The sequence below is a fragment of the Ambystoma mexicanum genome, chromosome 3p, assembly GCF_040938575.1.
Source record: "Ambystoma mexicanum isolate Mex_15411 chromosome 3p, UKY_AmexF1_1, whole genome shotgun sequence".
Lineage (NCBI taxonomy): Eukaryota > Metazoa > Chordata > Amphibia > Caudata > Ambystomatidae > Ambystoma > Ambystoma mexicanum.
Window position 1 is genome coordinate 734,619,130 of NC_090925.1, and position 23,969 is coordinate 734,643,098.

At 46.6% G+C, this 23,969-nt stretch overlaps 1 protein-coding gene across 3 annotated transcripts in view; it reads right to left on the reverse strand.

Annotated features, from left to right (window-relative positions):
- Positions 1-23,969, reverse strand: part of RUSF1 (RUS family member 1) — a 525,229-nt gene that overhangs the window by 442,732 nt on the left and 58,528 nt on the right. For all 3 annotated transcript variants that reach the window (XM_069651622.1, XM_069651621.1, XM_069651620.1), the window contains exons 2-3: positions 13,411-13,568; positions 1,955-2,032 (exon numbers count right to left, since the gene is read on the reverse strand). In XM_069651622.1, the coding sequence (XP_069507723.1) occupies positions 1,955-2,032; positions 13,411-13,560 (228 nt within the window). In that variant the 5' untranslated portion in view covers positions 13,561-13,568. The remainder of the gene's footprint in view (positions 1-1,954; positions 2,033-13,410; positions 13,569-23,969) is intronic.

Here is a 23,969-nt window from a genome sequence, read left to right on the forward strand (position 1 = left end):
ATTGGGTTTTTATATAAGGAAGCCCTGGGAGTCTCGATTTAATTTCTGATTTTAGGAGGTCACCAACTATTTCAAGAGTAAGGGGAACCTTTTCATTACACCAAGAGCGGCCCAAAGAAGTGTCAGTTGATATGCCATTATCTCTGACACAAAGCAAGCCCGCTTCCAGCCAATATGAAATGAAGACTGTTCCTGTTAGTCCCAATGTTTTTGTTAAAAAAGCATGCTCTACTTTTTAAATTAAGTCAGGTTTCCCACAACCCCAGAAAACAGCACTACATTTAGAAATGGCTTTTGCCTTGTAAATCTTCTTACACGATCAATAGAAACTTAAAGGTAACCCATAAAGTAACCTTAGGATTCCCCCCATTAATCAGAGTCATCTTTAAAGCCAGTCTTCATATGTCCGCTTGCACCTTATTCCCAAGTAATCATATGGAGTACAATGTTATATTTGTACTCCTGAAGAAAAATGTATCTACTACTAAAAAGGTCTGTAAGAATATATCATAATGTTAACAAGTATAACCAGGGTCCATAAAACGTACAACCTCCTGTCTTTAAAAACGGCTTCGTCTGCATACATTACCAAAGCAATAAGGTTGCCAGACATTCTTGGGACGTTTGCTGTCGATTCTAGTATAAAAGTTAAAAGGCATGGATCCAAAACGCAACCCTGAAGCACTCACTTCTCCAACCTAATGTAATAAGTTTCCCATTTAAATAGACCCTCGTGTTGGCCATGGTATTCCAATGGATTGAATTGAATTGTTGCCAGTAACTAGGTTGGCATGCCAAGGATGTATAATGTGGACCAAAGTATTTCCCCATTAACATTACCAACATACCTAAGGTCCATTTAGGCATAATATATTGGAGTTCTATATCCTAAGACATACTTTACAGAGGAGATTTAAATTGAGAACTTGGAACACAGTCCCAAGTTTTCCCTAAATCTAAATTCCAGTTGTACATTAGACAAGATACCATTATCCTCTATCTACGCAAACAACCTTGTGTGTATAATCTTACTAAACATTTTTAAGGTTCTACAATTCATTTGTCCCTTTTAATATATAGGGAGAATATTACTATGGGACTGTTCTTTGGGTACAGTTGCTGTAAATTAATTGGGCACCACAGAGATGGGAAAAGATTTATAAAGGCCAACAGAGGTACCATCTATCTGGTCCCGTTATTTTTCTCAGTACCATTTTTTGTAAAGCTTGTTAGTCCTCTTTTAGGGAGAAAGGAGACTATTTATAATTATGTTAATAGCCTGCACAGGGTATGCGTTTGGAAACAATTCTCCAGATTCTTAATATCATGTCAGTTCTTTTATAGTAGGATTTAAACTGCTTTAGCCTGGCCTCTGGTGGACTATCCATACAGCTTTGGTACTGCACTTAGGAAAAGCAAAGAGGTGATGGATGGAAGGTTTAGAATGCATCTTAAACCTCTGGCAATTGCTCTGGGCAACCTTGCAGACCATTGTTGTTTGTCTGCCAAGCCGTTACAGAAAGCGGAAAGACCATATGCAAATCAGGCTTGGTGCCACCCCCAAAGGTACAGTCCACGCGAACTGCTAGGTCACATCCCTTCTGCAGGCGACGAACGATGGTCTGGAGGGTTGCCCAGAGCAAGGCCAGAGGTTAAGATTTATTCTAAACCTTCCAGCCATCACCTCTTTGGTTACTTTCAGTAGCAGTTACCAGCACGTTCCAGATACATTATTCTTCTTTCTAGTCTCAAGGGCAGATTTATATTTACTTCTAAGAGATTCCACCAAAAACAGACCCATAGGGGTCGATTTCAAAGCTGCAAGAAGCTCATAAGATCCTGCAGCTGGCATCAAACCAAGAACACCCCCCACCCCCTCGTCTGCCTTTGTGACATCTCCCACCAGAGTACCTCCACCCAGTCGCTACCGTCCACCCTCCAAGTCCCTGCTCACCTGAATTGTATCCCAGATCTGGTAGGTCAGGTAATCGTCACTCACGCTCTCGGGGTATCCTTGAGGCAGGAAGACTGACTGCAAAATAAAACAAGAATGGGCTTTGCATGATGAGGTAATCAGGGAGCAGCTGGGATCAGAAAGCATCAAATGTGCCAGGGTGATACAAGTGAGCAAACTAGAGGACCTAAAATCCACAACTGAGAAAGGAGATGAGCTCAACTTGAATTATCCAGTTCATTCCATCTCCAAAGCAGCAGGCCACACCCCCTAACCAAGATACTGGTCATATACCTGTATTGCCTGTGACATGAATTCCATTCCCCTTAAGCTAGTGCCGACAGGCATCTGCCTAAAAGCCAAGGTAGCTGCATAGCTCTGCCTGGCTTATTTCAGACACATTACTGAGTCTCTACCGAGAACTGATGGATGTCCCAATCTACCAGAGCTCCTGGGAAAAAAAGGTCTGCCATTTACAATGTGCCATGCTCATTTCTATGGCTGACAAAGCTCAGAAAAGAACCTTTCAAAATTCTGAGATCTAGTCTAACTATCATGGCATCTGCCGGGGCAGTTAAGCCATCTTTCTAACTATGTAAAGAGCTATCTTTTTTTCTTGCAAATATTTCTATCTTGCCCCGGCACAAAAACTCTTGTAGGGGAACCAGCTTCACTCCCCAAAAGGTCCCTGCCTGCACACAAAAAACAATTGTCATGCTTCTGAGATCAGCCGACAGCTGTAGGAGCTTGAGTTCCATCTTTTTATACCCATGTTGACCAGATCCTTACATTGCTTAATTGTGCCATTTCCTGGTCTCTCATCAGGTCCCAACTTTCCCCCACTCCATACCCATATTCCATCCTGTAGGACTCTGAAGGGGCCTGTTGCAGTATAGCACCTTACTAAATGGCAATAATTGAATATCCTTCATGAACTTAACCCCGTCATCAATTCCTCTGTTCTAATGACCCTGCTGCTATAACGCAGACACTTCTTTAGACACTTCATAAACCCATCTTGACCCTCAGGTCCAACCTCACCAAAGCTCCTCAAACCTCTGCCCTGAAGGGCTTTATTAAGCCTTCTGGAACTCTCAACCAATTTCCAGCTGGTTATCTAGCGACAGGGGACAAAGTCCAAGCAAGAGACAGTTCTTGACGACTTCAGACCATTTCGATTCAATCTCAGCTGCATTTGATAGCAACAACTACATCACTCTCATGAGTCAGCTGGTAGATATAGCCTTTTATGGCACCATTCTAGCACGTTTTTGGTCCAACATGTTCAACTATCCAGAATGCATTTCCTTGATTCACTTTTCCCGAGAACTCAATTTCCTTATTTGTGGTGTTCTCCAGTCCTTTAGGCTGTCACCCTTACTGTTTAATTTCTATTTCCAGGCTACTCTCCAGTCTCATCCACTCAATCCTTCCAGTTATTGCTTATGCCATTGATATCACCCAATTGCGAACCACACACACCATGGTCTGGATAATAGCAATTAGTGGTTTATGGACAGCATTGAAGCTTTTATTCAATGGATGGACATCCAGTGACTGAAGTTAAATAAGTATTTTCAAATAAAACATTTATTTTTAAAAAGCTGTGATGGAGGTGTAGAGGGTGACAAAGCAGAGCACCAATATGCCACTTACCCTTTCTGAAAACGAGTAACTTTCACAGTCCGAATCATTAAGAACCTTGGAGTAAAACTGAAAGGACCTCTCCACATCCACTCAGGTTAAGCCAGTTGGCAATTCCAGTTCATAAGATGAAAATTTTAAGGAGGATCATCATGTTCCTTCCTGTTACACCCTCAGCATAACAAGTATCTGCTCATGCCTGACTTTGTGATAACTCGCTTTAGCGGAGCTTCCCAATTTTCTTCCTCTGACAGATCCAACTAATTCTGAATTCCGATGGCAGTCTTGCCACAGGGACACAAGACCAAAACAGATTTTATCTTCACTCACTTAAAGAGTGCTCAATGCAAGTGCCTCCCATTCAAAGTTCTACAACTGGGACGTTAGGTGCTAACAAGGCATTTGTCCGATCCTTCCAAAAGGCAAGTTCTGTCACTAGGTCTCCTCCCAAGTTCTCTTCTCTGACCAACTTGATCTGACGATCACAGCATCTGCCAAACTGAAACATAAATGGGTGTTGGTTCCTTCCCAGTCTTATCTACAGGACCATAGAATTCACTTTCCAAAGCCGTGTTCAGAATCTGTTAGCTTTCAGGCAAAGCGCTAAAACCTGTCAGTTTCCCAGGCAAAGAAGGCTCTTTTCCTGTTCTGTTGACATCTATCACCAGGGTGCCCATGTTGTGGCAATAGTATGCTCTACAAGTCATAACCCATGCTGCAAGGTTCATTTAAAGCACACAGAAACAGACCACAGCTGGCTCAATGACACAAACTACGAACAACAAGTGTGATAAATCTGAGGGTGTTCTCACTCCTACTCCCCTTGGATCCTCTGCTCAGATGGCCAGGGAAAGGTCATCGCTCTTGGATCCCGACCCTGGGGGTGGAGAAGCGAGGGAGGATCATCTGGGTTGGAGGGTCCTTGGGGATTGGGGTGCCCACATGAGAGACATGGTATCCCCTTTCCCTGTTGAGGATCAACCTAACCCTCCCCCGACCTTTATGGGTTGCTATAAAGCTGCTCTCCTCATTTCCCGACATGTGACACTTAACAGTACTGAGACAAGGAAGAGACGACTAAGAGTAATGAACACTATGCCATTTCACCACATTAGTACTGGCACGAGAAGGTGCCTACAAAGTGCTGTGAGGGCAAGTCCCTTTAATTATGTTCAGGCAAGTCAATTCGGCATTCACAACTGCAGCCTGCCAAGGGGCTGCTGGTGTATAAAGGGAGACCAGTGGAGCAGAGGAAAGAGCAAAAGGAAGGCCTGCGAGGGAGAGACCAGCAGGGGACCTTGTTTAAGAGGAGGCAGCCGGGGTGGGACGGTCCTCAACAATTAAGCGAAACAAATGCAGATTGAATAATGAACTGAATGGAAACTTCAAATTAAGCAACATGAATGCATATTGAACAACAAACTGACTGAAACCTTGAAGTTAAGCATATTAAATATTGAATGGAACAAAACTTTGTGGGCAAAGCAAGTAACAGAGGATCGCCCAAGTGCCTATGTGAAAACGAATGACAGAAAAGGGTGCAAGTGTGACAGAGCGCCATAAGAAGGTGGGGTATGAACAAAACCACTCCCACAGTGAACTTTTATGAGTGAATGCAGTGTGGCCAGGCCAAAGACTAGCAAGAGGAGTGAGACACGTAATGGCAGAGCCACAAGGCTGACAATGAGTAGTATAAATCTGAAGATAATGCTGGGAGGTCAATGAGTAGTATAAATCTGAAGATAATGCTGGGAGGTCGATAAAGAGGAAATAAGTGAAGGCGACTTGGTGCACAGGAGCAAGTGCCAAAGTACCTGCGATGGGTGGACCGTGTCTGACAACTGCGCCCAGACCAGTGAGCCCTGAATGCTGAGAGCCAAGGACATTGTGGTGGTGAAGTTAAAGTCTTGGGGAAGGGAACACTGGGACTTGAGGAACTACATGGGTGGCCTTGGGAACAGAGCCTCAGGACCTTTTGATTTTGATCTTTGTTGCTTGAAACTTGTTGAAGGGAACCCCCGAGGATTGTTTGGAACTGTTTTGCCTTGAGCTGAGAAAGAAGCTCAGAACATTTGAGTTGAACACCATTTCCTTTATTATGGACATCCCTACACATTGTTTAGTTTATGGTGTGAGGGCAAGAATAGGTTTTGGACAAACAGACTTTTAAAGTTCAACTCTTTGACTCAGACTTTCCTTAGTTTCATTCAGGTCTGGAAATCTCACCTTCGCATTGGGCAAGTTAGGCCTTCTACCGTCCAGACATTTGAGTTAATAAAGTATTTTATTTTGAAGTCTGTTGTTGGTCTTGCTTCATGATGCCTTCAAACAAGGCAGAAGCTGGCTGCTCTTCAAATATCCATATCACATGTTAATCCACAGGATGGGAAGCAAGAGAAAGTGTACAAGCTTCAAAAGGTAATTTATAGCCAAATCAACTGGGTTGTCATTGTACAGGGGTGGGGTGGTATAGCTGGCTTTCCTGGTTATTAGCAGGCAGCAGAGACAGGCATATCTAACTTGTACAACTTCAAAGAAAGGGAGATCTTGGAACTGAGCAATTCTTAAATCTTAGCCCTTGGCAATAATCACTGGTTATGAAATTAAGACAGATCCCTCCTGGGCCCTCGTGCTCTCAACAAGATTGAAACACTTTTATTGGTGCGTTTACCTCAGCTGCTCGAGAGAAATACCAACGCTGAGAGCTTCAAAGCATACTTACCTCTTACTTATCCAACTTGCTTCCAATTCTCCTCTAAATGTGAATTCCACCAATTATTGTCACATTTTTAAAAACGCAAATAATGTATTTTACTTTTCCTATCAGCCACTCTAAAGAAGCCCCTCTACTATTTCTGGTTAATCTACTATTTTATCTTATGACTTGCATTGAGTGTTGAATATTCACAATGTTCCTCTTTACCTCTGCGGATCACCTTCACAACTCAATTCTGGCTATCTTTGGGAGGTCAAGCCCTCGATGGTCTCCGGTTCAACTAAAACTGAAATACTTTCCCTCACCTTATAATTTCACTCTTTCAGTCGATCATTCTCATCCTACTTCTCTTCCTATTCTCTCTCTCAGCTTGCAATGTTGGCAATATCTGATCTCTGTGAGAAGCTAGGAATGAGATGCGGACAAAGAGGACTCATGGTTTTGGTTATACACTTTTATTCAAAATAATAAGGGGTGGAAAATGCTTCACTATCCTTAATCTAGGAGGTATTTCCACACCTCAACCAAAAAGTAAGGGGTCTTTCCTTTGTCAAGATGTCCATAGAAAGAATATGTCCCCTGACGGAAATCCTATTCTGGCCCTCAGGCTCTAAAAACAAACTCTAAAGTGCAAAGGATAGTGTCTCTAGATCGGTACACAAATGTTTGACTTTATAACAAAGATGTAAATACAAAGATGTAAATCCACCGGAAAAGTTCCAAGTGGTTAATATTCACAGTTCCAGGGAATGTCTCGCTTACCCTGGTTTCCTTTACCAATATGAATAAACAAAGAATAACCATGTTCTTTAGAACCCCAAGAGGATAGCTCCCTGCTCTTGGTGAATTCACAGTTCTCAGGGAAATAGTTCCTTTACAGAGGTTTCGCTTCACGTTTCAAATAATTTAGAATCCTAAGGGCATCTGACATCAACAGAATTCTCTTCACTCGGCCCAGGAAGCACCCAGCGGAAGGACCGAGCATCCCCGTCAGTACCGAAAAAGTGACAATACCTGGAGCGACCAGCCTGACCTCCGGACAGAGACAAATAAAAGGGGATCACAGGGCCCCACGGCAAAAGAACCTTTCTCCGGCAAAAAGATGAGTGATCTGTGCCGAAGCGGACCACAACAGGTCCCCAAAGCCGCACCGAGGTCGAGAGCAGCAGGAAATACGGCCACAGGTACTGAGTGGGTGGTCTGCATGCCTGCCGATCCCCAGAAGTCGCTGATAGGAGGCATGGCGGGGGACAACAGCGACCCTCCCAACCGTCTGGGAACGGGAGGGCAGGACGTCCACAGCCCGACTGGTGACACCCTCCTGTGAGGGCCAGGCAGCAGGGGGTGCCGAGACCTATCAAGAAGAACAAAGGACGGGTTGGACGGCCAGGTATGAAGAGACACTGGACAAGACTGATGGGTAGAAATGCCCCCCCACAAAATCTCCTGGATGTGAGATGCGGGGAGTGTGACTACAGGCTCACCACATAGAGAAGTCATGCAGCATTAAACCTCTTCGCAAACAGAACCCAAAGGCTGGAGTACGCAGGCCTGCCCCCACTCGTAAGACTATTCAGATCTTGAGTGCATATGCTGGGCTCCCAGAGCTACGAACCCTGATAAGGGGCAGTAGCTCATGCATGGCCAGGAGCGGACCTGTGAAACACAGTATTGCAGTGCACCTCGCCGGTCGGGCGGTGATGGTGGCTGGCAGACAGGGAGGGCCTGCTCTCGCTGCGGAGCAGACTGGAACATTCACAAACCTAGCAGGGGGCCGGACAACCTAGGGAAAGAAAAGCCCTGTATGCACCCCCTGTACTATGGAACATCCATGGCCCTGCAGCACCCGCTGGGCCCCACACACCGGCCTCAAGCATACTGCCGGGGCAACATGACGGTGCTGACCAGGACACACAGAGGCAGTGGCTGTAAGACACAGACAGCCAGAAGAGGGTGGGTGGCGAACCAGCCCTCCAGCTGGTGTGACACAAAGCAAGAGGCAAGGTGCGCAGACAGGGCAACCATCAGATAGCTGATCTAATTCTGGATGAACAAGCCCCCGTGGCGGCCTATCGGCCGCCCTCTTCATCGACGTTTCGCATCATGGTTAAAGATATTTAAAAAAGAATCTACTCAAGTAAGATGAACCAGTACGCAACTAGTACTGCCCCCAGCACTCAGAACATGCAGGAAGAAAACACGCTGGGGATGGGACTATCTCCCTGCAAGATGTAATGGCTGCCATCATGGGTTCCCGATCCTCTATGGAGGAGAAGATGTATTGCCTCAGCTCGGAGGTATCTCTTCTGCGGCACGATCTGCCTAAGTTATCCTCTCACATGGGGGAAGCTGAACAGCACATATCAGATACTAAAGACATCCTGAAGACCATGGTGCACCAGCTGACAAAAGTGGTGCAGCGGCTCCGGGCAGTGAAGTGTCGAGTTTACGAAGGGGAGAGCCACTCTCAGCGTGACTAAGTTTGTATCCTGGGGCTCCCCAAAAAATCAGAAGGTCCTAGCATGGAACATTTTCTTGAGCAATGGCTGGTTGACCTTGTGGCACCCAAGAAATTCTCAAAATTTGTTTCAAGTGAGAGGGCTCATCAGATGCCCACTACGGGGACGGCTCCACATACACAGTGATCACAAAATTGCTCAACTACAAGGACCGGGATGCACTGCTTCAGATGGTCTACACAATGGAACCGATCACCTACAACGGATCCAAAATTGCATTCTTCGCCGACTACACAAGAGAGGTGCAACGAGATAGACAGTCGTTTGACCCATTGAAGAGGTGGCTGCAAATTCTGGGTGTTAAATATGGACTATTGTTCCCGGCCCGGCTCAAAATATATCACAACGGGTCCGCCCTGCACTTCACAGATCCCTGCGAGGCCTGGACATGGGTCAGAAAACACTCAGAGAGCCAACAAGGCCACACCAATTGCGGGACCAGCAACACACTGCAGACAAGGGGGGGGGTTTCCATTGGCCGAAGGGTTGGGAAGTTAAAGTTTTACTTTATGCAGGCAACTTACTGGAATACTTGGGCACCCTTGCCCATTCATGCCCCATCGTGACACAATGGTTGCAAGACAATAAATTATTCAGCGGGTTATGAGTGAACTGGGGTAAATCTGTATTCTTCCCAGTTTAGGGCACAGACCTGGCGATCCCCCCCGAATTACCCATATTGAGTAGAAAAAGAGGGCTTTCGATACCTGGGTGTCCATGTTGACGTTGATAACACACTGTAACTCGCCCGTAATCTACATCTAATTACTGATCGCTCCCTCAGGGATGTCCAACACTGGAAATCCCTTCCGTTAACCTTTTGGGGAGGGCTGCCCCGTTTAAAATGCTGGCACTGCCACGTTTCCGATACATCATGCCCCCTTGCAGATCCCTGACCTCGAATGGCATTTATCAATGGCATACTACATGGGGAGCCAAATTTGCCCCGTATTCGAGCAGAGGGGATGGGGATAGATGGTGCGGCTCCACTTTCTTACCTATACTGACGGGAGCAACGGACCCCACCACTCCCCCATCTAGGACACAGCACGTAGTCCAGGTGTGGACAGCAGCTCACAAATACAGCGGAATGGACAATCAATTAACCCTGGCCCAACCTCTCTGAGGGAACTCCTTGTTGCCTGAAAAGAATAAGCTGCCAGTATTACCAGGGTGGGTGGCCGGAGGCATCAAAACCATTGGTGATATGATGGGAGGGGGCACCACCTCTTCTTTTGCTGAATTACAACAGGGTTTTGGTCTACCAGACACGGAGCGATACCACTACTTGAAAATATCACATACAACTCGCAAACCAGCCTGACCTACCACAATGCTCCCTCCTTGAGAGGAGCATTTTGCTAGAACACATAACCACTAAGGTTACCTCCACCATCTACTGCATAACTGCTTTTGCAACTCCAGAGGTTTCCACCCTTAAGGCTAAATGGGAGGCAGAGGTGGGACCCATCGAACCCAAAGACCTGATGTTCCCATGGGAAGTGGCAATACCTTCCAGACTACGCCTGGTGCAACTTAAAATCCTCCATTGGGTATATTAGCCCAGGGTCTCGCTGTTCCGATGGGGTCCTATTGACAGCTCACAATGTTTGAGGTGCGGGGAGGAGGTCACTTTTATACACATCCTCTGGGGTTGCCCACAGATCTGTCACTTCTGGTCGATGTGCTGCCATAAACTATCCAGGATACTAGGCACAGAGAAATTGCAGTACCCCAGGCTATTACTTTTGGGAATTCAGGGTGAAAATGCATATAACCGATATGAAAAGCTGTTTTTGTCCACAGCGATTGGGTTGCTAAAACGGAACATCGCCAAAAGATGGAGGGCCCCGAATGCCCTCAGTTTAGACAATAGGTGGTGGATGTAAACATCTGTGCGTCTAAGGAACAGCGCATATATGCTGCACGAGGGTGTCCGAAAAAGGTGGATAAGATTTGGGGACGATGGGTGGAGGGTGACTGAACACTCCATAGCGGGAGGGAATGGGAGCCGGTTAGCGTCCCCTATCAGTAGACTTTGGGAACGCAAAACTTGGGATGTGTACTGACATGTGTATTTTGATTCTGATACACTGTGACCGATCCTTTTCTTGTTGTTTTGATATAAAACTAATAAAATGTTTCATGAAAAAAAGAAAAAACACTGTTCGTTTCATTAATACATCTATCTTTCATACAATGGAAATATTTTCCCAGTGCGTTCATTTTTACTTGGTTTTCTCTTTAACAATTACTTTGCTTTCTCTTTTAAAGTCTGGATTCAACATCCCCCTTTGTGGCATAGTTTACAGGTACGGTAGCTTCTTCACAGATTTTACTTTGCTCACGTGTTGCATCTATGAAGTGGCATACAATCTCAGGCAACCAGGTGCTTTTAGTGTCCCTCCTGCTTCTCTGCTTCGGTTCCCTTCGTGTTGCTGGCCCAACGTCCCATTAGCCGATGTGCCCTCGCCATGTCTGTATACGATTCCTGATACCTTACGCTCTCGGGCGGTGAGCCATCTGCAGTCCAGTTTCCTCTTCTGCTGTCTAGGTCAGCCTCGACACCGTTTACCATGGCGTCCTCTCCCTGAGCGTACTTGTCGGTGTCTGTGCAGGTCGCCGTGCATCTCAGTGTATGCAGTTCTCCCTGCTTGCTGTCAGCTGCGCTGGTTTTAAACTTCCCGGCATGATTGAATAGTTTAGAAAGACTCTGTGGGTTTGCCAGTCTTCATTGTTCTATCCCTCTTTCCTGCCTCAGCTGTCATCACATCGTTCCTTATGTGATGTTGAGGAAACTGGTCTGGGAACCTTTTGGGAGTGATCATTACTGCTTCCTGCCTCTTCCTCATCTCAGAGGTTGATATATTATTGTTCTTTATGTCATGTTGGTGATTACTTAAAGTAGATTTGGTACGTGGTTGAGGGAGAGTGTCGAAATATGCCATTAAGGCATGAGGAATGGAGAGAAGATCCCTGATTGGGAATGGGGGGTATATGACTTTCCCCAATTATGTTGTGTGTTGTGTCATCCTCTTCAGGGTCACCTCTCGCCAGGTGGTCCTCCTAATATAGCCACCCCCAAGGTGAGGATCAGGTAGCAGCTGCCATCCCCTGGCCACATAGAGAGAGGCTACCTCAGGGAAAGGAGTGATGACATCACCAGATTCATCACATCTCCCCCTTTCTCAACCCATATTTCTTCTCTTGCTCACTCCTGTCGGTTCCAACTTTGTAATTGTAAAACGCAGTCCTTCCTTACTTTTCAGGCCAAGAAGACCATTATTCTCAGACAAATGTTGCTATCTTGACTACTGTTCATCTTTCTTAATCTCCACAATTATAATTCTACATTCTACTATTCAATTGTTTTGCATTCTTCCCTTTGCTCCTGTATCTCCTCCCCAGCCTGCCGACATCTGCTGGCTCCCTTTTCCTGCTGACTCCAATTTTGTTTTGTCTGAATTATGTTTGAATGTGTAGATGGTCTTGCTCTTTCTTATTTATCGTCTCTGACCAATCTTTATTCTCCAGCTCACCCTCTTCGATCATCATTTTAATATTTGTTAACTTTTCCTCAGGCACCTTCATCCAACCCTGTCTGCGCATATTCTCCCCATTGCCCACCTTTGTAAATCTAACCTACAGTCCTCTTCTTACCTCTTAATTGTTCACTCATGTTGTTAGAATGGTAACGCGAACTAGTGAGCAATAGTGAAGCTTATTTATATGCACCACACACGTGTGTTTAAATGAATAAATATACAAGAAATGGATATTATGACACAGGGCCAATAAATCTAGTGATTAGGATACAGACTGGCTCACATCATTCTCTCTGGACGCCAGCCTGCACAGCTTGCATCATAATGTCACCTTCGGTCTCATCCCCATCTCTCTGTCTTGGAGACTACACCCTGAGACACACCAGGCTGGGAAGGCTGGATCTGTAGCAGGAGGAATTTGATGGCATAGTGTAGGATACACACTGTGATGCTCCCCCCGCCTCTCAACATGGTCAAGGACAGAGTGAGTAAAGGTAACTGGACTTCTCAGAGGTCTACACAATGACATAAATTCAAAAGGACCGACCTCAGGATTTAATTGCAGTAAATTAAGGCCTCTAGTTTGACAGTATACAAAATGACACACTGTACTAAACTGGAAATTGTAAAACTCTTATTGACAGATTGGGATGGAGGGGGGAGGTGACAACAGTTCACAAGCACCCATGTGACGTGTGAGGTACAAGCAGTGTTCACTATGACCAAAGGAACTGTGTTCAGCTATAAAAAGGGATTTACGCACCAGAAGGTCAAGCCAAGGTTGGTGGTGGAACTCCAAGGAATGGCCATATGCAAGTGTAATTGCAGAGGGCGACCCCAGGTAATAGAAACAAACAGGAATAATACCTAGAGGCATGTCACACACTCAGAAAGGTGGTGGGATAGCTCAGCGAGTTTACTGTTGACCAATGCCTGCGTATGACCTGCAGTTAACAGATCACAACAACTGCACTGGTGAAATTGTCTTTTATTTATCTGAAGGTGATTAAAAAGGGGTATGGGTGTACTCACCGTGAAGAAATCCCTCAGTGACCGGTAGCTTCCATCCACGCGTTCTTCGACACACCGCAGCCGCCCATCCGGATCCTCAACGTATCCCTGCATGCGACGGGAGCCATAACGTTCCGTGCAGACCAGATCAAGATCATCCCCAAATTCCATTACAAATCCTAAGGAGGAAATTAAAGGAGTACTGATGAACAGATGAAAGAATCCACAGATAGGAGGAAGAATGCAATTGGGAGAACTAGGCAGTGTGACATCGACAGGGACAGAAGAGTGGAACCTAGAGGGAGCAAAGATCTGCGATATTTGCAAACACCCTCTATTAAGATGGATTTCCAAAAAGCCCTGGTGGGAGTATTTTGGGAGGCTACTCTAGTATGGTGCACAGCAGAACAGTAATTGAACTTAGACAGCAAGCATATAAAATACAATTATTTATTAGGCCTTTAGGTTACACAATAAGTAAAGACAATTCACACGTAAATATTGTCACACAAAACCTTATAAAACATATACATACTGTGACGAGTTAGGAGGAGGATACAGTCTCAGAAGACGTGGGGTCTTATATTTTATTAAAGTAAAAAGATAAAGCCCATTTTTCCCCATCACTATGGGTGATCCCTACCTATGTTATTAACTAAGGTGCATCAGTCGTGAGTGTCCAAAGTCAGCTGTTCAAAACTACCTTCACTGACCCTACCACTACTTAGTTCAGGAAAATGACTCCCTTCTCCTGTGGTGTTTCTAGTACCAGAATTAAGTACACAATCCACAAACAGTCTCATGACTTCTTGGATCAGTCCCTTTAGTTCCTCAATTGGGTTATTGTGCTTTCTCTCCTCTTTGGGAATCCCTCTTGGTGATCTCTTTTTAGTTCCATATTCTTAATTCTCTGATCTCAATATATCCTTGAAATTCAATATTGCTTAGATGGGCTTTCCTTCCTGGATAATAAAAGCTCAGCTGGTTGTGATCTACTTTACTTGGTATGTGGTTCAATTGCCTAGTTCCTCTAAGCTCTCCCTCAGGTATTTATTTCTCTTTGTTATATTGGTCGTTTACAGGATGGCAAGTTACTTTCCCCATGGTATTTTTATCCATTATTCTTCTCTCTCATTATTCAGCTGTTCAACAATTCTTTCTCTAGTCACAATATCCGTGCTTCCTTGGTTTCGAGTTTAACTCGGTTTCACAATTTCTACTGAGATGAGTTAACTGTGGTATAACGATTCCCTTGGGTCCTCCCAGGCTTCCCGTTCTTCCAGTTACCTTTGTTCTGGAAGGAGAACGTTTTTGGGAGTTTCCTCAGAACCCTCTCTCTGCTCATCAAGCGCCGACTCCTCCTCTGGCATTGCTCTGCTTGTGCTTTCCCGTTTCTCTGTTGCGTGACTGGACTCCATGTAACCTTCTGCTGCAGGTGGTATTGTGAATGGTTTGTGGACCCGCTGCCCACCACAGATTCTCCTTCGTGGTCTAACCATCACCTTCTGCTGCCCTGTCTGTCTCTCATGCTTTGGGTCTGCCGCAGCTCTGGAATCCTGTTCTGCACTATCGAGCAAGTTTGAAACTCACAGGCTCTCTGGTTGTCGTCTTCTCCAGGTGTTGAGCAAGTCGGGGAAGCCCCCAAGCTGTGTATACGATCCTCTCTCTCACTCATTCCTTCTCATTCGTCATGATCTTTTCCCATGAGATAACAGTATCTATTCTTCATCCCAGTCTTGATAACTTCACAGTGTCCGTTATTTTAAAATATCCCATGTATGCCTCAGTATGCACAGCTTGAGAGAGTTCCTCACGGGAACGGGAGTCCTTGTCCCGTCGTGAAGGGGATACTCTCCTTGTGAGGTCCCACTTAGCTCTACCTCTAGGGAGGGTATTGCGGAGCAGGTACACTTCGCTAGCCTCACAGGGAAGGGGGGGTTCCCCTTGGGGAGAAGGGACAAATTCCCTCAATTATTCACAAAACATCCACCCTTCAATTATCAGTGCAACACAGGGGAGTAGTCAGCTGCATAGAAACTGTACTCCAGAGAAGATAAAATACCAGAAAAAAAAGAGAAAACCTACCTCTCCCTAACAACTAAAATACTAGGGATTCAGTCAGGATGTCCAGGTAAATCAAGAGTCCACCGTCCTGTGTCAAAACCCTGCTTCTGCCTGTTGGATATATTTTTGGGTTATATCTATTACTTAGTGGTATTTTTTATTATGATGGTATTTGGTGGAATTGTATAATCCTTGGCAATATACTGTGATAACCTGTTGGGGTATTTTTATAGTGGCAAGACTGACTTCAGAATACTGCCTACTAATTATTTTTACCAGGGTCACTAACAACAAACAAAATACTGGACTTGATACACTCTGGATGGGTGGATTGTGCCCTCCTTATCCTCACCTGGAGCAAAAATTACCATGTATTTTCCTCCAAAGGATTATCAGATCATTTCCTGAAACAAGCTTGTGTATAGCCTGAATCACCTTGCCATGTTGAAGTGGCTTCTTGTTATAGGTGAGCATACCTTTCACTTTCCAGCAAGGTAAATACTCCACAAAACTATTTTGTGCATAATTAGAATCAGTTACTAGAACTATTTATTTGAATTTATTTTCTACTGCTGTAGATAATGCTGTATAAATAGTGGCCAATTCTGCCACTTGACTACTTTTGAGGCCTATCCTCATGCTTACTCTTGGAATGTTGTCGCATCTAAACCATATATTTCCTATTCCTGCTAGAAGCTCTTTTTCTGTATAATTTTGTACATGGTATGCACATCCATCTACATATACAGTTGGTAAATCCTTACATGTTTCTTCTTTGAATGTTTTGCATGGGAATTGCTCAAATTCATTCAAACTTGCCTCTAGCTCTGTGTCATCAGGTGCACAGACATCTGCACAATCATGCAACTCTGCTGAATCTTGAGCACCTGGGCTCTTTTTATTTTGTCCATACTTCACTTCTACAGGAAATCCCTGAAGTGCTAATGTCCAGGAAGTAATTCTTGACTGGGCCAAATTCCCTGATCTGATTCTCCTACTTTGCAAAAATTGCAAAGGCTGGTGATTTGTTTCAATAATCATTGGCTCCCTTGAATTATGGGGTGGAAATGTTGTAACGTCCCAACAGTGGTCAGAAATGCTTTTTCACATTCACTAAATTTGGTCTGTACTTGTGACAATGCTTTGCTAGCATATGCAATGGTTTTTGTTATTCACATCATGTTTTTGATATAACACTGCTGACATGTATTGATCTGTGAATCCTATTTCTACAAAGAAATCCTGGTTTTTCATTGGATATGCAGAACATGGATCCTTAATCAAAAACTCTTTTAGCCTGGCTACTGTCTCAATTTGTTCCTTTTCCCATTTCCAGGGTACAACCTGTTTCAGGAATCTCATTAAAAAGGTTGTGTAATCTCTGCATAATTCTCAATACATTTCCTGTTGTAACTTTGTCCTTCCTAACAACTTTTTATGAATCACCTCCACCTTTTTCTTTTGTGGGTTTAATCCATGTTCTGTCACTTCATGACCTAGGACATTTACCTTTTTTCTGCACCACTTTGCTTTCTGTAAAGATCCTTTTGCCCCAACCTTCTGTAGCTGAATGAGCATGTCTAATCTCATTGAAGTGGCTTTTCAGATCTTAATGTATGATTAGGACATCATCCACATAAACTATTGTCCCTATTTTAGCTGCACCCGGGAGCGCCTTGCTCAGGAATATCCCAAACTCATTCCCACTATTGACATACCCAAAAGGGGTCCGGGACCACGCATATTGTGATTTGTCAAAAGAAAATGCAAACAAATTTTGAATATCTTCAGCTAGTGGCACACACCAGTATCCAGCTGTAAGTTCTAATGTGGTAAACAACTTTTACCCATGAACCTGTGCAAGACCATGATCAATAAATGGAAGGGTCCACCTTGAAACGGCTATCTTTTTGTTTAATTCTCATAGATCTGCACACAAGCGCCACTGCCCACTAGATTTTACCCACCTAATATAGAGGTATTTGATGTACTATGAATAAGCCTAATGATTCCTCTAGATTCTAGATTTTTGATTAGTTCAGCTAGTGATTCCAAACATGCCAGGGGTAACTTATATTGCTGCACAAATAATGGCTCCCTACCATGTCCTTCTGGTAGCGTGGCAACATGCAAATCAGTTAACCCACAATCATAGGCATCTTTGGCAAAAACCTGTTTGAATTCCATAAATATGTTTCACAATTGGTCTTTTTCTTCTTCACTTGTGCAAGCATCTGCAGCTTGAACTTGCTCCTCTGCCATTTGAGAGAACTCTGGGAAGTCCTCCAAAGGAGGAACCTCTGCACTTTCCTCTAATGTGCGGCAGAGTCTCTTTGAAGGGTCGCTACACTCAAATATTTTGGAATATTGACCTCCATTTCAATATGTTGCTTTTCTCTTTTAGATTCACTTAATTCAAATAGGATACAATCCTCTTGAGGACAGCACACTATTTCACTTGGCTCATAAGCGTGCGCAGACTGAAATTTAAAGATTTCTTTAGGTTTAGACTCAAATGATTCTGGCAACTCACCCTGTGCAGTCACATAGCGTTCAGGAATGTTCCCAATCACTGGGTTACTGAAATTGGCAGTGTGATAAGATTTCTGTATTGCCATTCCTATCGCTGAATTCTCTTCCAAATGAATGTCTTGACACCCTTTATTGTCCACCATGATTTGAATGGGTCCATCCCCAATCTCTATCAGTGGTGTATATTCACATTCTAACCCTTGATGCCTTATGGATTCATTTAGGCATGCAAATGCATCAGAACCTTTTATCTGTTGTCCCTTTCTTTTAATACTAGTGTAACTTGTCTGGTGAATGCGGGAATGGTAACATACCTTTTCACCTGCAGTTCAACTGCATATGGTGTCATCTGGGCACAATGGTAAGCCTGTCTTTTGTCTTCAAATTCAGGTGTGGCTCCACCCAACCTATACCAACCCTTTTGATTTAGAAAGTCCAATACCATACACATCCTGTGCATGATGTCATTTCCCAAATGGAATTTATTTTTGTGTCCCGCTCCACACATTGTGATAAATACTCTTAGGACCAATTGTAATCTTTAACATGCATCTTCCTACAATCCTTTGTCCCGACTCAGGGTCATCTAGGCCAAAAATGTGTTGATTCTTTATTCTGAACCTTGGGATCTACTCCGTCAATTATTTGCTGGAGTACCTTTTCATTAATGAAACTCCTATCATGTTCAAGCGCTAAAGTGGCTTCAATCATTTCAGGATGCTGTTACGCTCACCTGATATCCACAGGGGTGCCACACAACACCGGATGAGAGGCTGTGCACTATCCAGGACCTCTTCTGCTTGTTTGTATGTTGGCTGGTGGACAGGTCCTTGGTTTTTTGTATGTTGAGCTCTCCATCCTGCATCTCGGAACTTGGTGTTTTTTAGTTTATCACCTTTGCGGGAATCATGGCGCGATATAGAACCTGTTGCTCGCCGAGTGCGGGTTATTAATCTGCTGTCCTTTTATTTTACCGGTTTGCGGAGCCCTCCGTCGAGCGCTGATGGAGGTGCGGAAGAATGTGGGAACTGCCACTCACAGGTAAGCTCCCTTTGGAAATGCTGTTCTTGTACTTTTAGGCTGCGAAGAACTCCGGAGATGGCGAGACCGCCGAGCGCTGATGGAAGTGCGGATGGGAGTATCACAGGTAAGCTTCCTTTAATGCTGTTCTTGCAGGTTCCCGATGGGATCAAGGTTGATGACTCCAGATGTAAGCTGCTGGAAGAAGCTGGTGAGCTGGAGCTGGACACGGTGAGCTTTACGCTGCAGGAGTGCAGAATACAGTGAAGCGTGAATCCCAGTTTGGGAGTGGCTTATATAGCCAGCCACACCTGAAGATCGACCACACCCAAAACACTAGACTGCCAAGTTCAGTTCTTGGGGCCGAGTTGAAATAAGGACCTCCATGTTGGATTAAGGTCTCAAGTGTGCTTGCTTCATTCTGAATAATGAGCCTAGCGTCAAAAGGTGCCCGGACTGACTCCATGTCCTCTACTGATGGGTCTTTAAAGCCCTTGGAGCCTTTTGGGGTGGTGTAGCCTCACTGCTGTGAGGGGGCTGTTGCCTCTGAGGTGGTCATGGATAGAGATCGTGACAGATGCCCATTCACATGAATAGGAATCCATGGCTGCCCATCTCCCATGTGTATTTCTGAGATGGTTAAAATGTGCTTTTCTGGGGGCGTGGCTTGGTGCCATGGTGAGCGGTTTGGTCCAGTGAGAGCTCTCGGCCGCGACCGCGTGTAAACCAAAACTGCCCTGGTAAAATCCAGTTTCCAGGAAGCAAAATCGGTGCCCGGAAGAGATTGGGGGCTACCCCAGCTATTGCTCTGAAATCGATGCCCTAACCCGGCTGGGGACCGAGTTCTGCCGAGGCGGCCCGGCGAGAAAACGCGGCAACAAAGCAACCCCAAGATGGTGGCCCGCTGTGCTACGTGGCCCGACCCTCCTCCAGAAGACGGCCTGATTGGGGCGGGAGCTGCGGGAGTACGCCCGAGAGCCTGCAGCGAGTGACTCCTTCGAGGCGTGGAGCGGCAGGGCTCCTCCGGTGCTTCCCAGCAATAGGACCCAGCGGCGGCGTGGTGGGTGTCCCCCTTCCCCCACGGGAACTCACCAGAGGGTCCCAAGCAGGCAGCGCCGCATCGAGAGCCCAGAAGCGGGCCTAGCTACCAGCCGTGGATGAACCCCCAACACGGAGATAACCAGCGTGGTGTTCAGCGGCCCCCCTTCCGATTTCATCAATCCCTGGCAGCAACTCTGAGCCATCCGTTCCTGTGAGGGGACAGCCTCCCGCCGAGGGAACGGAGCAGCAACTCGTCAACCCCCCGCGTGGGAGCGCCACCCTGATGGGCGGCGGCTGGTCCAGCCAGCAACGAGAGCAGAGTGGGAGCTGCTCCGAACTGGGGGCACAGCAGCGCTGTAAAACCGAGCACAGAGTCGGCCCTGCAGCGACAGAGAAAGGTCCGCCACAGAGAGTGACGGTGCGGGTCTCCTCCGCCTCCTCTCTCCCTCCTGGCAGGCCCCCGCGAGCAGGCCGGGGACGCGGGAAGCAGCCACCCCTTCACAATCCGGGTGCGGCAGAGCTCTGGAGCCGGGGAGGAGTTAACCTCAGATTCTACACGGGCCTGGGCCCGAGCTGGAGCAAGGTAGGGCGGCACTTGCCGCAATCTCTAAAGCCAGCCAGGGGCCCTAGCCCCTGCCTCTCATCTCCGGCCCCCAAGGGTGGGCGCCCAGTGCCCTGGCCACAGCGATCCACTACAGAAACGGGCCCCTCACCCGAACCTGCATGGGAGGTGGTGCCCCTCCTCCCTCATCTGGCACCGCAGACCTCAGCACACCTTGGCCCTGCAACCCGGAGCTTCTGCCTGGCCCCTAGAGGAGGTGGGGCAGGTCGTACAGGACTGGCGGCCAAACAGAGCCCCCAGGCAATAACTAAAGAACACACCTAAGGGCCCAATCCCCGAGTCATGGGCCAGGGTATCGGGCCGCCGCAGACCCTGAGGTCCGCCGAGCAAAACAAAAAGGGACAACCATCTATAAGGAAGAACTCCCCCCTCAGTCACAGCCTCGATACAGGGAGGAGGCTCGGCGCTCCCTCCGGAAATGATTACTGACCCTGAGGGTAATAGAATCGAACTTACCCGAGTTGCTCCTCTGAACGAACTTACTACTGGCTCATGTCCCTCAAGCTTAACCTCCCAGGTGAACCACCTGCCCTCATAAGCTGAGGGAAACCACTCACGAAGCCGAAGATGAAGCTCCATCCCCTCCCTTGGAGGAAGGCCGAATATCTTCAACCTGGATTTTACCAGTCGACGGAAGAGGCATGCCATGCCTCCATCGAAGCTGTTGCACCAGTCCAGCCGGGTGCCCCGTTGGTCGAAGGCTGGTCCGGAAACCTTGTTATTGTTTGGAGGGGGAGGGGGGGTAAGGGGGGAGTCCCTTGGGGTGGAGGGGGTCTGTTATCCGAAGGCACCGAGAAACTTGAATCATTCAACCTCTAGGGAAGACCATGAGGTGAACTACTTTGGTTTCAAAGGATGGGTTCTTTAAATAAATCACTCCTCATTACGACCTGGAATGTTCAGGGTCGCGCCAAGAAAACGGAAGTCGGTAGAACACAGACTGGACCAACTTGCAGCCGATGTTGCCTTTCTCCAGGAAACCCACCTTATCGGAGAAGATGAAAAGCGGATCCGTTTTCGACGCTACTCGAAATGCTACTTCGCCTCAGCCACACAGAAAAAAAGAGGAGTCACAATCCTGCTAAGCCAAGACCTGCCACTAACCCAGATCACCATCAAAAGAGACCCTGAAGGGAGATTCCTGCTCCTAAAAGGCCTCCTAGTCGAACTGCCAATCACCCTAGTAGCACTCTATGGTCCAAACAAAGACCAAGGCCAATTCCTCCGCAACCTCCCCCCTACCATCACCGCCTTCTCCACTGGACACCTACTAATTAGGGGAGACTTCAACCTCCATCCAATTCCTAGCATGGATAAGATGCTCCCAGCGTCTAGGGAAGACTTCAGCAGATCCCTAGCCATGGCCGAATTCCTCCAGGGAACCGAAACTATAGACATCTGGAGACTGCGCAACCAGGGAGAAAGACTATACCTTCTTCTAGCAGGTCCACAATGGGTATTCACGGATCGATCTCTTACTAATCGCTAGCCCCATTGCTCCCTGCGTGGAAGAAACCCAAACTGGTCACATTGCAATCTCAGATCACGCGCCGATCATGATGACCATGCTCCTCCACTGAGCCCCAGAACCCACCCAGCAGCAATGGAAATTACAGGACCACATCTTGGCCGACATTGCGGCGAGCTCTGACCTCACCGAGGCGATCCAAAACTATTTAGCTGAGAACACAACCCCAGACTCCTCAGCGGCAACAGTGTGGGACGCCATTAAGCCGGTGATCCGAGGGGTGGCAATGGACGCCACAGGCAGACTCAGGCGACAAAACCTGCTGACGCAACAAAAGCTGGAGGAGCGGCTAGTCGAACTGGAGAACAAACATTAAACATCGCTACACAAAAACAACAAACCGCGAACTAAAAAAAGCAAAGAGAGAACTGGAGATGCACTTAGCAGACCGGACCGCCAGAACATTAAGCTATACGAAACAATTTTACTATCTCAATAGCAACAAAGCGAACCGGCTCCTAGCTCACAAACTGAAAAAGCTCCAAACCAGGAACCTTATCCAAGCCCTGCTGGATAAAAACGGCTCCCTACAACACCTAGACCCGGAAAAGCTCAAGATAATGGTCCAACACCATGAGGAAATCATGGCGGGACCCCCAACCCCAGGCCCCTCCATCGCTCAGTTCCTAGCCCCAATCCCAAAGCCGCATGTCCGACCTGGAGGGCCCAATATCGGCGGAAGAAGTCAGCGAAACAATCCGCCAGCTGAAGAACACCACACCCGGGCCTGACGGGCTGACTACGAAATTCTATAAGAAGTTTGCTCACCTGCTGGCACCTCACCTGGCAAGTCTGTACAATTCGTTCCTCTCCACCGGCTCCACTACTGCATTCATGAACAAATCCATAACAGTACTAATTCCTAAACCTGGGAAAGACCTACGCAGTGTGCATCATACAGGCCCATATCTCTCCTAAACAACGACGCGAAGATTTTCGCCAAAATCCTGGCGAACAGGCTGGCCCCGCTCCTTCCAGAGATCATCCACCCGGACCAAGCAGGCTTCATTCCGGGGCGGGGAACCCTAGACAACATCCGTAGAACTATCAACAACATAGAGTCAGCAAATAGGATGGGCTCAAAGATGACAGTCCTCTCCCTGGATGCGCACAAGGCTTTCGACATGGTGGATTGGGGGTACCTGAAGGAAGTCCTAGGACATTTCGGCTTAGGCCCAAACTTCGCAAAGTGGGTCCTTGCCATTTACCAAAATCCCCACAAGAGACTGCGTCTAAACGGAGTCAAATCCGACAAAATCAAAATAACCAGAGGCACAAGGCAGAGATGTCCACTCTCCCACTTTATCTTTGCCCTATCAATGGAGCCTTTTGCGGACAGGATCCGTCTGAACCCATCTATACACGGACTCACAGTCAAAGAGTCATACAAAATAGCATTATATGTGGACGACGTTCTGCTCACGCTCACCCGAACCACGGAATCCATGAGAGCACTTTGGCAGTCCCTCGAGGAATTCCGGGCAGCCGCTGGGTTCACAGTAAATATCCACAAATCTGTAGCCATGGGCATCAACATCCCAAAGAAGATCAAAACCACACTGGAAGCCGAGCTCCAGATCCCCTGGGCAAAAAGCAGTATCAACTACTTGGGAGTCCAGCTCCCCAACAAAACCGAGAAGGTGTATAAGTCAAACTTCTCGGCACTCTTTAAAGAATTGAAAAAAAACATTGGACGCTGCAGAACCCAGGAGATCTCGTGGTTTGGCCGGATCACAGCGATAAAAATGAACCTAACCCGTGGCTGCTATACTT